The following is a 14177-nucleotide window of genomic DNA, read 5'->3' as shown; positions in this document are numbered from 1 at the left end:
GAAGCGGGGAGGGAAGGGCTTAGAAGGCAGCAAATGGTCACTGTAGTCAACAGCAGGACCTAGCAGGGCATTTTCTGGTTTCCTCTGAGCTCTATCCATGGCCCCGCGAGGAGGGTGCCGATTCTTTGTGGTCCTGGGCCCCCAGTTTGTTCTGAGCTAACCTCGTCCCAGCTGGGAAGCCATCTCCAAGGGGTGCACGTGCATTGCTCTCTTCTTCATCGTTTGCTCTTGAAGAGGGAATAAGGCAGCCTCTAGGCTCCTGGAGCCCCACCTTTGCATGGAGCTGCTAGAGAAGGTTCAGGAAGGAAGAGAGGCCAGTTATCTACAAAACTCTATGAACCAGGGTCAAAGCTCAGGGTCTGGGGGAGGGAGGGAGGACCCAAGTCATTCTTAGTACATCCTCAGCGGGAAGGTGGGGACACCCCTGTTCTCCTGCTTCTGCCACCTCTTCTGCAGCCTTTTGGGCCCGATGGGGCTGACAGGTGAGTTCAGAACTCAGATGGGGATCAGCTAGGAGAGGATTCTGCACACCTGTGCTGATCTCACTCTGTTCCTGCCCCGTAACCCACTTCTGCGGATGGGGATTGACTTTTCGTAAGTCTAAGTCACTCACAGGCCAAAGAGAAAGCCCTTGGGGGAATTCCTTTGGATGGGAAGGATTTGAAACAGTCAGTGATGCATCCCTACCTCCAGAGGTGATCTTCAAAGTATGGAACCACTGGTACAGCACGGGCCCTGGTACCAGTGAGAACAGACGTCCAGCTGCCCATAGCGATGCCAACCTTAGACAACCCGTGTGCTAGAGCGACAGGCGTCAAGCCTGGCTGGCTTTGGGATTTCAGTTTCTCATTCTCACTCCTAACACGAGAGACGGGAGTGGACATTTGGGGAAACTCCTGGTCAGGATTTGGGCACTTTTATAAGCCTTTAGGGAGTTGCAGGAAAGATCTAACCATCCGAAGGCTCTCGACTCTCTTTAGAAGAGTCTCTCCTGCAAGGGAGCTCAAGACCTGGGAAGAAGAGAATGAATGGTTTGGGACCTGCGACTTTCTTCTCCTCTCCAGATCGCGGTCCATCCGTCCACCCAGCCCTCCTACACGCCCACCACGTCTCATCTGGAACTGACATGCAGCTCAGGTCCTGAGTGCATCTGTTTCCGAGGTACCCTGTTAAAAAAGACCAGTTACTCAGGACGAGACCTCCTGAAAAACAATCAGCTTTGTCCCCTGCCTCCAAGCAGACCTACACTTGAAATATTCTGAACAGTCAAGATGGACCAATTTTCTCCCCCTTCCGCTTGACCAAGACCTCAACTCGGTCCAGTTTCTATCCGAGGTTCGACCACTCTCGTCCTGAGCTCTTACTGTCCACTCCATCTTCGCCCGCCTTGGTGCAGCCTTTCCTTCCTCCCCCAGCATGTACCTGCCCTGATACGTGCCAGGCAGAGAAGGCAGCCAGTAGGGTGTCTCTTCCTCGGATCGCCAACCTCTATCCTCAGCTCATCTCAGGTCAATCTATAGATGGCCACCTCTGCAAACGGACAGGTATGTCAAAGGAGAAGGTATTTGCAGCAGATGAGGGCTTGTCTCGCAGGCTGGGGCCCCCGAGCGTCGCAGAGGGTGTCAGCTCATTCTGCAAAGCCACAGACACTGAAAATATCTGTGCTCTGATATGGGTCTCTCTGGTTTCAGGTTTAGGAACGTTCCAGTGGTTCAGGAATCTGAAGGCTCCAGGAGGACAACAGTTATAGTCGCTTGGGGCGCCTCTTCCTTAAATACTCTCAAAGGACAGGAGGCAAGGAGGCATCGTACGGCAAGGAGCTGCTTCAGCTTGGCTGCCCTGTTTCACGGGATTATCACTCCTCTCCTACTGTAGGGGGGTCACAGGGGGCAAACTCCGGAGGTCACGATGCCCGATTCCCCTGCACCCAGGCACCAGCGCGTGTGGCAGAGGACGCCCGAGAAGGAAGTGAGAGTATCAGATGAGAACTTGGGTGAGTTTCCTGGACGTTGCTGGAGAGGAACTAGCATCTGTAGGCCAAAGCCTCTCTACTTCCTTCGTGGCCTATTTTGCACCCCCTCACCCCTCGCCAAAGAGGTTGCCATTATTAGGATCCCTGTCATCTGAGGTTAAAATAAGACCTGGTTCAAGGTGAGGAAAAATTACGGGCAGGCAGCCTGGCCCCAGCTCGTTCTCGAGCTACGCGCAGCACTGACTTCCAGGCAGAAAGGCTCTCTCTAGAACACTCAGTCTCTCCCGCTGCTTCGAGCAGGTCTCCCCCACCGCTGCCAGAGACGCTGCTCTACCCTTTCCTCCAAGAGGGGGATCCCTTCTCCCCCAGCCTCCCTGACAATGTGTCCCAGAGCCCTCACACGCGGGATGCCCGGGGTACCTGCCCACGCTTTCTGGTCAGCAGCTAAATCCTACTGCCTGTCACCCTGCCCTCCCTGCACTCAGAGGACAGCCGCTGCCCCCACCTCCGTGCAACCCGCGCAGTCAGTGGCCTCTGAATGGAGAGGTGATTGGAAAGAGGCAGAATGGGAGCACGTGTCAATCCTGCTGGGTTGACAGGTGACATTCCTGCAGGCAGATTCCTGAAGCGATGACCCCGGGAGGAAGAAGCCTGCTGTTCCGAGATGCCTTGGTTCTGACGATATATGCCAAGATGTATAGATACGCATCAGCACACACACAGGCTTCCTCCCTGCCTTTTCCTGTGTCCAAGGTCCCACCCCCCAAGTGTCTCTGGACCGTCTTTCCTCAGATGAGGTCAGAGCATGGGATCCATTGCCATTCTAGGATGCCGGCTGCAACCCCTCGCTTGGGTGGGTCACGTGTCATGGGGTCCGGTGGCCAAGGGAACCGACTCAGGTCCCCCCAAGCACAAAAGGAGCCCGAATAGGGGGCATGGGGGGAGGGGGGAATTGTTCACTTGTGCAAAATTCCAACAGAAAAGACATTGCTTTCCACCTGTGAGCCTTCCTTCAGGGTCCTTATATCCTGGGGAGGAAGTGAGTGACGGTCATGATCGGGGACACCTTGCTGCCCCGCTTCACCCGTCCGTGTTTGCTCAGTGCGATGTAGGTGCCTCGGTACAGGTCTGACTCATAGGCGTTGTAATTGTTGGGCAGGAGGGTCTCTCTGAATTTGCACTCCTCTTGGAAGCTGGGCTGTGAAAGAAATGGACAAACGGCAGAGCATCAGTGATGAATGAGGCCCAGCAGGCACGTCTGCGGCGGGTCCCTCGCTTTCCCATGTCAGACAGCCTCCAGGAGCTCTGGGCCATCCTGGGTGAGCAGTAACATGGAAGCTGAGAACAGGGGAGCCTTAGCTCTCATGGTCCCCCCTCCCCTCCCCTCCCCTCCTTCACGATGAGGAAGCCCAGGCCCGAGGATGGGGGTGGACAGCCTGTGTCACAGGGGGGCTGAGGGTTCTCCTGACTGCCAGTCCCGGACACTTTCTCCCAAGAACAGGGATGATGGTTTATTCAGAGAAAGGACCAGGGAAGGATAAAAGAAGCTGTTTTCTCAAGTCCACTGCGAGAGGACCTAGTGCAGCAGGATAGAGAGCTGGGGTTTGCCTGGTGGCTCTAGTTGTGTGACCTCGGGGCAGGCGCCTCCCCTCCCAGCCTGATTCCCTTTTCTGCAAACCATACGGTTGCGGTTGCGGAGCATTTGGTGGGGGGGGCGGGCCCGGTGAGTGGAGGGCGAGATGGATGGCTTCCTAAGTCCTTCCCAGCACATCTGTTTAATATGGTAACTGTCTCTCCACTTGTGTTCCCTCACCCTGTCTCTCCCAGTTTAAGGTCCAATTTGCTGCCCCTTAAAGGGGCCCATTCTCGGTTTTGACTTTGAGCCCAGGATGGGGGGCACTGGCCTCAGTTTTTAAAACCACACGAACTGGAGCAAACTATGCACACAACTTGAATCTTGCTTCTTCCCTGAACAATACGCCCAGTGCCTCCTAGGCGTCCACAGGTCGCCAGGGAAGGGCAGGGACAGAGATGGCGAGAAGCAGCAACTTTCATGGGGGAAGGAAACTGGTTCCCTCTGTGACCAGCAGTGCCAAGGAGTCGGGGGCCGGTGGTGAATCACCCCCTCCAGAGCGTGTTGCGTGAGGACCACCTGTTCAGAAAATGAGGGCCAGGCTTCCTGTCACACATCAACAAGTTCAGCCCCAATAAATCACCCAAGTCTTCCTTTATTCCTAGAAAAGAGAGCCACTTCCTCCCAAGCCCACTCGGGTCACTGCCCCTGACTGGAGGGGTTTCTGGGCTTCCGATGGGGGTCGCTCCCTGGGAGCCAGGAGGCCTGGGATCTAGTCATTAAAGAAATGTAGAATGAAACCGAAACAGAGCTGAGCATAACACCCGACTCCTTCCTGCCGACTGAGGCCATCGGCTATAAAAAACCCACTCCGTGGCTAAGCGGCTGTGCTAGGGGTATCGCCTGACCTTCTTAAAAGGAATTATACTATGAGCACCTGGCCTTGTCAGCCGTAGGGTGGACGAGAGCCTCTTCCTGTTATGAACGGAGGAGGATGACCCAGCTCCTCAGGGCTCCGAGTGGACCAGTCCGGCAGCACGGAAAACAGTGTACCATCCCAGGGGACTCCCGGCTCCCTGAGACGAGGACTGTGTCCTGTTGAGCATGTGATGCTGAACGAATGATGGTCTAATTGGAACGGCACAGCCACCCATGGATGCCCCTGCAGGGGTGGCTTCTCTTTGATGCGGCGAGAGCTGGCAAGGGACAGGCGGCGTTGTTTAGGAAACACGTCGGGTAGTACCAGTCGCTGGTCCCTTCTGCCCCAGCTGAATGAACGCATCCCCCCTTTCCCTCTCACGCCCCTGGGTCACTGTGTACAGAGCACCTTCCTGTGATGTTAATTTGCTGGAGATGACCCTGCGAGCTTCCACCAGCCATATCAACTGGCTTCTGAAGACCATGCCAGGAAGTTCTGTTTTCACAAGTTTTCATCTCCCTTGTTATGGGTGCTCAAAAACACTTGTAGAATGAAGAAAGGATTGTCCCAAAGTAGGAAAAAAAAAAACTCATCAAAATGGGCAAAGAGCATATGTGACGATTCACCTCTTACATAGCTGTGTGAACTTGGCAAATGATTTTACCTCCTAAGCCTCAGCTTCCTCATCTGCAGAATGGGAACAGCGAGAATAATTCCGTCCTAGCACAGGAGGGAGCACTCATTGAAATAATGCATGGAGAGCCCTTGGTATAATGCCTGGCACACAGTAAAATAAAAAACAATTTGTATTGCCATGGTGATGCTTCTCTAATTGATTCATGAGTTAGTTTAAATTAAAAGCACTAAAAGACTTTGTCTTACCCGGGATCATCATTCCTGTAAAACTTGCTGTGGGCTGCAGGACACTTTAGCTTCTAAGTCCTGCATTTATTGCCTGAGTGGCAGTAGGAGGTGAGCCGGGGGGAGGAGGGCACCGAGCTGACTGGGCTCCGGCCCTGCACCCCTGGGGCCTCTCTGGACATGGGGGGTCGGGGCAGCCACAGGACCTAAGGTTGTCGATGGGCAAAACTCTGGAGCAACAGCACAAGGGAAAAATAAAGTTGGGATCAATGGTAAAAGTTGAGTAGAAGTAATGCTACATGGATTAATAGTCTGGTGTGGATCAACTAACAAAATGCAGTCCAGGAGTAAATCCAAACAGGAACATAAAATAAAGGTGGATCTGAAATGAACATAAAATACAAGTGGCATTTCCAATCACTGGCGAAAACGCGGTGCTGGAAGAACTGGATGCTATCTTTAATATCATAATAATAGTAACAATAATGAAGTTTGATGTGTGATGTTATTCCTAACCCTAAAATCAATTCCAAAAGGAACAAAGATTTAAATGTTAGAAAGAGAACCTTAAGGGGAGCTCCCTGGCGGCCTAGTGGTTAGGATTCCAGGCTTTCATTGCCGAGGCCCGGGTTCAATCTCTGGTGGGGAGACTGAGACACCACAAGATGCGTGGGCACAGCAAAAAGTAAGTAAGTAAATAAATAAATAAGAGAGAGAAAGAGAAGAGAACCTTAACATAAGTCAGAAAGGTCTTTCTAAGTAGGACACAAAAAATTAGAAGGCATTTTAAAAACCAAGATGAATAAATTAGACTTCTGCTTGGAAAAAAATAATCACCTTAAACAAAATAAAAATATAAATAGCAAACCGGATTAAAAAATATTTACAATGCATTATATTTTGTAATATATTTTGCAATAGATTGAATTTTGCTACTGTATCCAGATCCCTGAACTCACTGAAAACTGGACGTTTATGAACAGACAGTTCACAGAAAAGGAAATACAAATAGCATTTAAACATAAGAACATGTGCCTAACAGAGAAACATCAACCATAACTGTGTGATCACATTTTTAATTGTCAGGTTGCAAAAAGAACACTGTTTGACAATGGGCTTTCATTGATGAGGGCAAGGGGACTAGGAATTCTCATTTGTTGTCTGTTGGTGTGTATATTGTTATAACCTCTATAGAGAGAAATTTTACAATATTTATTAGAATAAAATAATAACTACAGCTTTGGATAGTAATTCCACTTCTAGGAATTTATCTTACTGGTTCACTCCCACTCACGTACAAAAGTCACGTACCGCGGCATCATTTGTAATAGTGAGAGACCAAAAACAACCTAAGTGTCTACCAGGAGGGCAGTGGTTAGCTCAGTGATGGGAGGGCCACCCAATGGAATACTCTCAGCCATAAAAAATGGAACCTCCTTGTGCACGGATTTGAAACGGTCTCCAAGGCATATTGTTCAGTGAAGAAGCAAGATTCACAATGTGTGGACAGTCTGCCCCAGTTCGTGTGGTTTTAAAAACTGAGGCCAGTGTGAGAACATACACAGGGACATTGGGACTTCCTGGGACGGTAGGTACACAGGGCCTGGCAACGGTGGCTGCTCTGGGGAGCGTCTGGCTGGCTTCAAGACAACAGTGAGAGGGAGACTTCATTTCCGTGGTATATTCTTCTGCACGTTTTCCCCCTTAAACCACGTCCATGTATTACCTCGTCATGTTAGTAGACTACTGAAAATGGGAAGGGAATTCAGGATAGAAGATGGGCCAGAAGATGGAGTGAGAGAACCTTTGCATCAGAGACTGGTCCGTTCTCTCCCCCGGGTCCTGTCCTTCCCCCTGTCCATCCCCTGCTTCCCTCCCCTCTGTTCTAACTGTTTATGACCCTGGAGAGCACCCTGCCCACCAGTTTCCAGGAGACTTCATTTCTGATCTGGATGGTGGTCAAGGGAGAGGTTTCGCGCGTGGTTTGCAAACTCTAGAGAGGAATGCAGATCTTGGGGCGAAGGACCTGGGGGGAGTGGGGGTGGGGGAGGGGGAGGAATTGAGCGATTGGGGCCAGAAACTCAGGGCATTTGCCCCGATCCTCTGATCTAGAATGTGTCCAGTTGAAGAATCCAGCCTTTGCTAAGGTCTGAGTCTCCTAAAACACATTCGTTTAAATGTGCAAGACAGTGGTTGCAATATGCACTGTGCTTTGTTCTCTGATCATCAGATTTTGATTATTCAACCCCCAACCCCAAATTTTCAAAAAGTTTCTGACCTCTGTTTCTTTCCCCTAGCCTACCTCACGTCCCTAGCCTTCCCCCGAATTCTGTGTCCATCTGAAGTGAGAAAGGAGAAATGGGTGAAGTTTGCTTTGGAAGCCTCTCTACCTCGCCCTTGCCCGCTCCTCCCCGCACCCCTCTCGACCCCATCCTTGGTGTTCAGGTGGCCACGCAGCTGGGGGCGAGGCCGAGACCACGGCCCTGAACTGCTCCCTGCAGCCCGATGCTCCACTGCCCACACGGATGCTCGAGCTGGCATCAGGACCAGCCCCTCGATTCATCTCTCCATTCGTGGCCCTGCACTGAGTCTCATGACTCAGGAACGTTGGCTCCTGAGCTCTGCTGAGAAAAGCCAAGTGAACGACATGTTAATAAAAGCAGCTACCGTATATGACTACTTGAACAAATGAAAATAATTCCCCCAGATCACATTGCCTGGGGCTGCCGCGTCCCAAGCTCCAGCATGACAATATCTTAAATTCCACACAGGTCTAATCAGACTTATGAGGACCCAAACTCTAAAGCATTTAGCTCTCGCAGTGGAGAAGGGCGTTTTGCAGGGGGGTACATACAGGGGTGTCTCTCGGCGTGAGTTACCTCTGGCGGAAATGCCCCTTAGAGTCTGCGGTGGACCAGACATCCATCCCATCTTGTCTTTGGTCAGTAGGTCACCCGGACTAATGAAAGTGTCTTTTTATCTTTAAAGTTCTTCCTTCTAGGCCTGCCCTGGGCCACTTGCCCCCGTTACTCCTGGCTGCGTGTGTGCATGGGAGCTGGGGAGGGGTGCGGAAGGATAAGGAGGTGGGTGGTGAGAAAAAACCAGAAAACTCCTTGTCCTAAGACCCTTTCCTCCTGCAGTCCCTGACTGCTACTTTTTTGGTCCTTAGCTGAAATGGAGAAATAACATGTTCCGGCTCTGAAGACATCTGTCTGTTCTAATCCCCGTTCCTAACACACAATTGCACCGGCAATTTGGAAGTGTTTGAAGATGTCTCCACCAGGCCTGTCATGGCTTCTCATTCCTGTATCGCTCTGGGTAGCAGGCGGGCTGCAGACAAAGCTGTTTGTGAGACTGTCTGCAGGGTCCCCCGGGCCCCTCGCTGTAGCACCAGCCCCTCCCTGCTCAGGAGTCCCATCTCCCAGCCCTTCCACATAGTCTAACACCAGGGACCCGTTGCCTCATCCCCTCAGGAATGCGTTCTCCTCTAGGGGAGGGTACAGCTAACTGAGCGAGGGAAGGCAAAGACTTGGTTCTCCCCTCCCCAATTGCAACGTCCTAGGTAACAGTCAACGGCCTCTGTGGATGAAACAAATGCTGTGCTTTGCCAGTTGCCACAGTACTATTGATGAAAAGGATGGAGACACAGTTATAATTAGTAAAACCAAAATCGCTCAGAAGCGTAACTGATTCTAAAGCACAGGGATTCTTACAGAACCACTGCCAGGTGGAGATCTTTGATTTTTATCTTTTAAATTTTAAAAAGATCAAGGAGACTGGAACTCACTGATTCCTGCCTCGGTCCACATCAGAGAGAGCAGAGAGAGATCTGGTCTCAGAGAGGGTCACAGACTTTGCCCGAGGTAAGACAGTAGCTGGAGGGTGGGCGGGCAGGAGCTGGAACCCGGCTTCTGCTGCCGGCCTACGGGCATCACCTGCTAAACCTGGAAGCAGGTTTGCACACAGCCCTGATTCCCCTGAGACCCCGGAGACCCACGGTCACATCTGCGAAGTGAGGATAAAGGTCAGATGCACCTCCCAGGGGTGCTGGGGGATAGTGTGCTCAGAAAGCATCCCCAGGGCGTCTGACAAACAGGAGGTGCTCAATACAGGGGAGCTACTTACACTGTCGAAACACTGCCACAGGCCCTGCACCCCTCTTTCCAAGGGATGAGACCTGCGGGAGGCACCTAGGTGGGTTTTCCTGGCTCTTATTTTCCTACCTTGCCCCTGCTGCCCCCTCCTTCCCCCCAGCATGGTTCCCCTCCCCCGAGGAGAAACCCCACTGAGGGGACATAGCAGCTGAGCCCCAGGGAGGGGAGGCAGCTCTTGGGGCTTACAGGGAAATAGTGCGAATGAAATCATCACCCAGTGGGAGTTTTTCCAGCTCTTTGGATCAGCTGGCTTTGGATTTTAGACCGTGATAATGGCCCCTGGGGGGCGTAGCAGGGAGTGGTGCCTGGACTCGGGGCGCCAGGGAGGGCAATCTCCGCCTCCAAGAAGGTGCCTTTGGGCCAGATGCTCCCGGGTGTGTGTGTGGGGGGGGGGGGAGATTGGGGTGTAGACCGTGGGCGGGGCTTCTCCTACGGAAGCCCCCGTTTTCCGGGACTCCTCCCCTTTAGTGAGCCCTGCGGACCCCCTTTGAAGTCATCTGCCCAGGAATGAGGGGTCAGGGGCGTCACCGACATCAGGGGTCCGCCCACACTTCAGAGTCGCCCCCTTCCTCGTGCTCCTTGAACGTTCTATCCACCTGCAGCACTCTTGCTGTGACGTCCCCTGTTCCCAGTCTCCCCAGCTTCTCCTACGGGGACCCCAGGTTTCAAGTGGGAGGTGGATGCACTGACCTTCTCTTTGCACCCTTTCCCCAGCTCACAGTTCAATTTCTTTCAGAATAAGGAGAAAAAAATACTAAATAGCTTGTTAATGAAGGTGGCAGAGATAAGGGTTGATGTAATTTGTGCTTCCTTCCAAAAGATTCACCTTGCGTAGAACCCTAGAGCCCACAGCCTCTGTTCCTGGCTCTGCAACGAGTGGGATTCCAGGCACTACGCCGGCTGCAGGGAAGGGGCTCTTTGGGGCGACCCACCGCACAGAGCGGGCACTGACTCCACCAGGGCCTCCTCGGTTCCAGCTGCTTCGTCCTCTCCATCACACACGCAGAGAGCGGTGAAAAGGGCGTCTGAGAATCCCAATCTCATGGCTGCTTCATCTCCCAGCAGCCCTCAGCACTAGTGTAAGCCTGGGGCAGGGAGGATTCCTTGCCCTCGGAAGGCCAGGTAGCCTGGTGGTCCCTAGCCTGCCTGCACCTCAGAAATACCTGGGAAACTTAAAAAATAAAAACAAACCGATTTGCAGGCCCCCATTCCAGCCCTACTGACTAAGCATCTCTGAGGAAGGCCCCCAGAAATCTGGACATTTAACAAGTTACCAAGGTGACGTGGATGCAAATGGTCCTCCCACAAGACCCGCCTCTAGGAAAGAGGGCTGCAGAGCCCATGGCAGTGTTTAGACAATATAAATGACTCCCCTGTATTGAGCACCTACTGTTTGTCAGGCGCCCTGGGGATGCTTTCTGAGCACACTATCCCCCAGCACCCCCAGAGGTGCATCTGACCTTTATCCTCACTTTGCAGATGGGACCCTGGCTCTCCCGGGTCTCAGGTGGATCCGGGCTGTGTGCAAACCTGCCTCCGGGCTCGGCAGGTGATGCCTGCAGGCCAGCAGGAGGAGAGCATTTGGCGGTACAGACCAGGACCCTAGTTCCAGCTCCAGCCTGCCTACCCTCCAGCGCTTGCCTTCAGAGGCCCACTGATTCTAATGCACGTCTTGTCTCCACATAAACGAGCCCAAATGGAGAGGTGTTAGCACTGCAGATCACAGGCCGAGGTCACCCGAGCACCCCGTTTGGGTATTTCACAGCCCTGGTCTGTTGGGACAGCCTCCCCGGACCCCAGCACCGATCCCAGATGCCCCTGTTCACATTCAGATCCTGTCTGTCCCCACGCAAAGGTAGAACAGCCCTCCAAACCCTCCCCATAAATAGCCACTCTGCTGTTCCTTGACCGCGGCTCAGAGGTCTTCCTTTCTAACCTTATTTCTGCCGAAAGAACACCCAGTTTCTTTGCCTTCGTAGGGACGCTTTCCCAGCCCATGTTTTGCAATATGCCAAATTATGGGCTGAGAGACCCAGGAACGAGGGGCTCAGAGAGATCAGAGATTTCGGTAAATATGGAAGTTGGTGAGGTTAACCAAAGTGCTAGCATTGACGCGCACACACACACACACACACACACACACACACACACACACACACACCCCGCCAGGGATGCCCTGTGATGGGAGAAGGCAGGGGGTGGGATCTGGGGCCAGCCAAGAGAGTCTTATATCCCCTAGCGGAGGATGCTTCTCCAGCTCTTGGGATCAGAGACCAGAGGACTTAAAACCTTAAAGTAAAATGTCCACGCACTGATGAAGGCGAGGAAAAGAGCTTCGTGTCTTTCCCTCCTGCTGTGCTCCAGGCTGGGGGCCTCGGAGGGTGAGCCACGGGAACGGCGTGCCCAGGCTGAAAGACAGGCCTGCTTCTCTGGGCCTCTCCTGCTCAGGGCCTGACCGTAAGCCTGGACAAACAGCTTTATGACAGAACGTGGGTTTCCCTCGGACCCAGAAGCCCTCTGAGCTACGGTTTCTGTCTTAAGTGACCTCAGCACATTTAAGCCTGCACCGAGGCAGGGTCAAAGTGAGTCAGGGGCGGTGGGTGGGATCAGGGAAGACATGGTCCAGCGCACAGGCTGACTCACCATGCAGCTAAGAAGGTATGAGCCCTTCACTCGCACCAGCTCCTTCCACAGCAACCCCCCGACCCATTCTAGATAAATATTGACGCCCCTCTTCAAGATTTTGCATTATTTTCTTCAATTGTGTAATCCTCAGGCCTCGTGCAGCCTGAAGCTTCCCCTGGCCTGATGAACTCACCGTGGTGTATAATCTTCCTTTACTGTTCATGGCAACGAAGAGGGCGCTTTTCACCCCAAAGAGACTCACCACGCCTCGCTCCACTGTGGAAATCTCCAGCAGGCCTGACAAAGAAACGGGAGCTGCATTACCCCAGGCTCGTGCAAATCAGAGCAGGACGCCAACCTAAAGGTGACCCTCCAAGGGCATCTAGGCCCATCCCCCTGCTTCTAGAAAGTCAGACCCTCCATCACCTCCACCCTTGATCTCACTTTAGGAGATCGGCTGCCAGGCTCGGCCAGTCCTGCTACAAATCCAGTTCTGCAGGGGAAAGTTCTGACGTCAGAGTTAGAGTCCACAGTGGCCACTTAGGCACCTACCTAAAGTCAGCTTTGAATCCTGGCTTAATCACACCACATCCTTGACGTGGGTAAAGGAAGTGCATTCTGATTGATTAGCCCATCTAATTCAAAAGGAAGTGAATTCTGATTAGCCCATCTAATTCAAAAGGAAGTGAATTCTGATTAGCCCATCTAATTCAAAAGGAAGTGAATTCTGATTAGCCCATCTAATTCAAATAGCCCATCTAATCTTGCAAACAAAAAACATCTTGCAAACACTGGATCCTGCAGCCCTATCCCCTCCTGGGGAGAGCCCATCTAGGCAGCAACCCATCAACTTGTAGGAGAGAGGGGGCAAGTTGAAATAAAAAAAGGATGTGCTTCAGCTGGAAATTTTGCAAACAACTTGCCTTTCCTCTCGAAGAGAAAAGCTAAATAAAAAGCAGCACGTGTCTAATTTGGTCCAAGCATCCTCACCGGTTCCGCCAACCCTTGTGTCATGGCTCCCCCAGGTTGGGGGTTCCCTGTGGTCCTACAAGGCCATGGCTGGGCCCGTAATGCTGAAGGAATAGTGCCTCAGGGGCTCTGTGGGGTGATGGCAGAAGACACCAGGATGCTTGGACCTCAGCACACTTAAGCCTGCACCGAGGCAGGGTCAAAGTGAGTCAGGGGCGGTGGCTAAGCTTATGGGCATCCATAAGAATAACGCTTCCCCCTTCATAACAGGACTCCAGGCACCAGAGCGAGGCCCCTCCATCCTTTATCCCTGCTTGAGCCCCAGCCCCCAGCTTCCCAACTGGTTGCAACTGGCACTCACTGTAGGGGTTCTCCTCGTGGGTGCCGCTGATCCGGCCATCGGGGGGCACCTGGAGGTGGAAGCCGATGCCCACGTTGCAGTAGAGCCTCCGCTGCCGCTTGATCCCCACCAAATAGCCGCTTTCCCAGTTCACGCCGGCAATCTCTCCAGCCAGCCCAGCCCGAGACCTGGACAGCAGGGTGCCCCAGCCCCTCGAAGCCAGCAGCGTGCCGTTGGCGCGGGAGCCCGCAGGAGAGGGCACCACCATGCCCACGAGGACGCCGAGGAAGATGAGAGCCCGTAGCGTGCCCTGCAGACGTCCTGCTCCCCGGGACATAGTGATGAGCTGCCTCTGTCCCAGGGCCATCCACCTTGCCTCTCAGGCACGTGGTCAGAATTAATGGCCCTAAAAATACCGCCCTTCTTGTTTTTCTCCCCTCGGCATGGCGGCAGGGGCTTATTTTTGGAAGGCAGTTGAAGGCTGCTGACATGAAACGAAAGCCTGCTCTGGGCACTCGGGTCGGGAGCAGAGGGACCCAGGCTGAGCCGCGGCCGGTGCGGACCATGGCGTGGGGACGCGGTCTAGCTGGCCCGCTCACTCCGACCCCAGTTGATTCTGCTTGATTTGACCCATCTTTATAGTTCAGCAGCCTGGCCCGCCCCGCCGCCCTGACGTCAGCTGGCCTGGCTCGCTTATCCAGGGCTGTAACCCTAACCTGCTGCTGGGCCTGGCGGCCTCCCCAGACCCCCGGCACCCAGGGATG

General features: G+C 53.2%; 1 protein-coding gene across 1 annotated transcript; it reads right to left on the bottom strand.

Moving 5' to 3' along the window:
• Positions 1–2993: 2993 nt before the first annotated feature.
• Positions 2994–13780, bottom strand: FGF6 (fibroblast growth factor 6). Its single transcript, XM_065887867.1, has 3 exons — positions 13435–13780; positions 12298–12401; positions 2994–3170 (listed from the first exon to the last, which is right to left on the bottom strand). Exons 1-3 carry the CDS (start codon positions 13778–13780, stop codon positions 2994–2996), a joined length of 627 nt encoding a protein of 208 aa, XP_065743939.1.
• Positions 13781–14177: the final 397 nt, after the last annotated feature.

This window comes from Phocoena phocoena, chromosome 11 (genome assembly GCF_963924675.1).
Source record: "Phocoena phocoena chromosome 11, mPhoPho1.1, whole genome shotgun sequence".
NCBI classification, from domain to species: domain Eukaryota; kingdom Metazoa; phylum Chordata; class Mammalia; order Artiodactyla; family Phocoenidae; genus Phocoena; species Phocoena phocoena.
Note: the sequence above shows the minus strand (reverse complement) of the source record. Positions and strands in the feature narration are given on the sequence as shown.

What these genes read in the sequence shown, in the direction of transcription:
- FGF6 (XM_065887867.1), bottom strand. Translation starts at nt 13,780, where the DNA reads ATGGCCCTGGGACAGAGGCAGCTCATCACTATGTCCCGGGGAGCAGGA. An exon ending in CCACGAGGAGAACCCCTACA is followed by an intron (nt 12,402 to 13,434) that starts GTGAGTGCCAGT and finishes TTTCTTTGTCAG; the next exon opens with GCCTGCTGGAGATTTCCACA. An exon ending in AAGGAAGATTATACACCACG is followed by an intron (nt 3,171 to 12,297) that starts GTGAGTTCATCA and finishes TTTCTTTCACAG; the next exon opens with CCCAGCTTCCAAGAGGAGTG.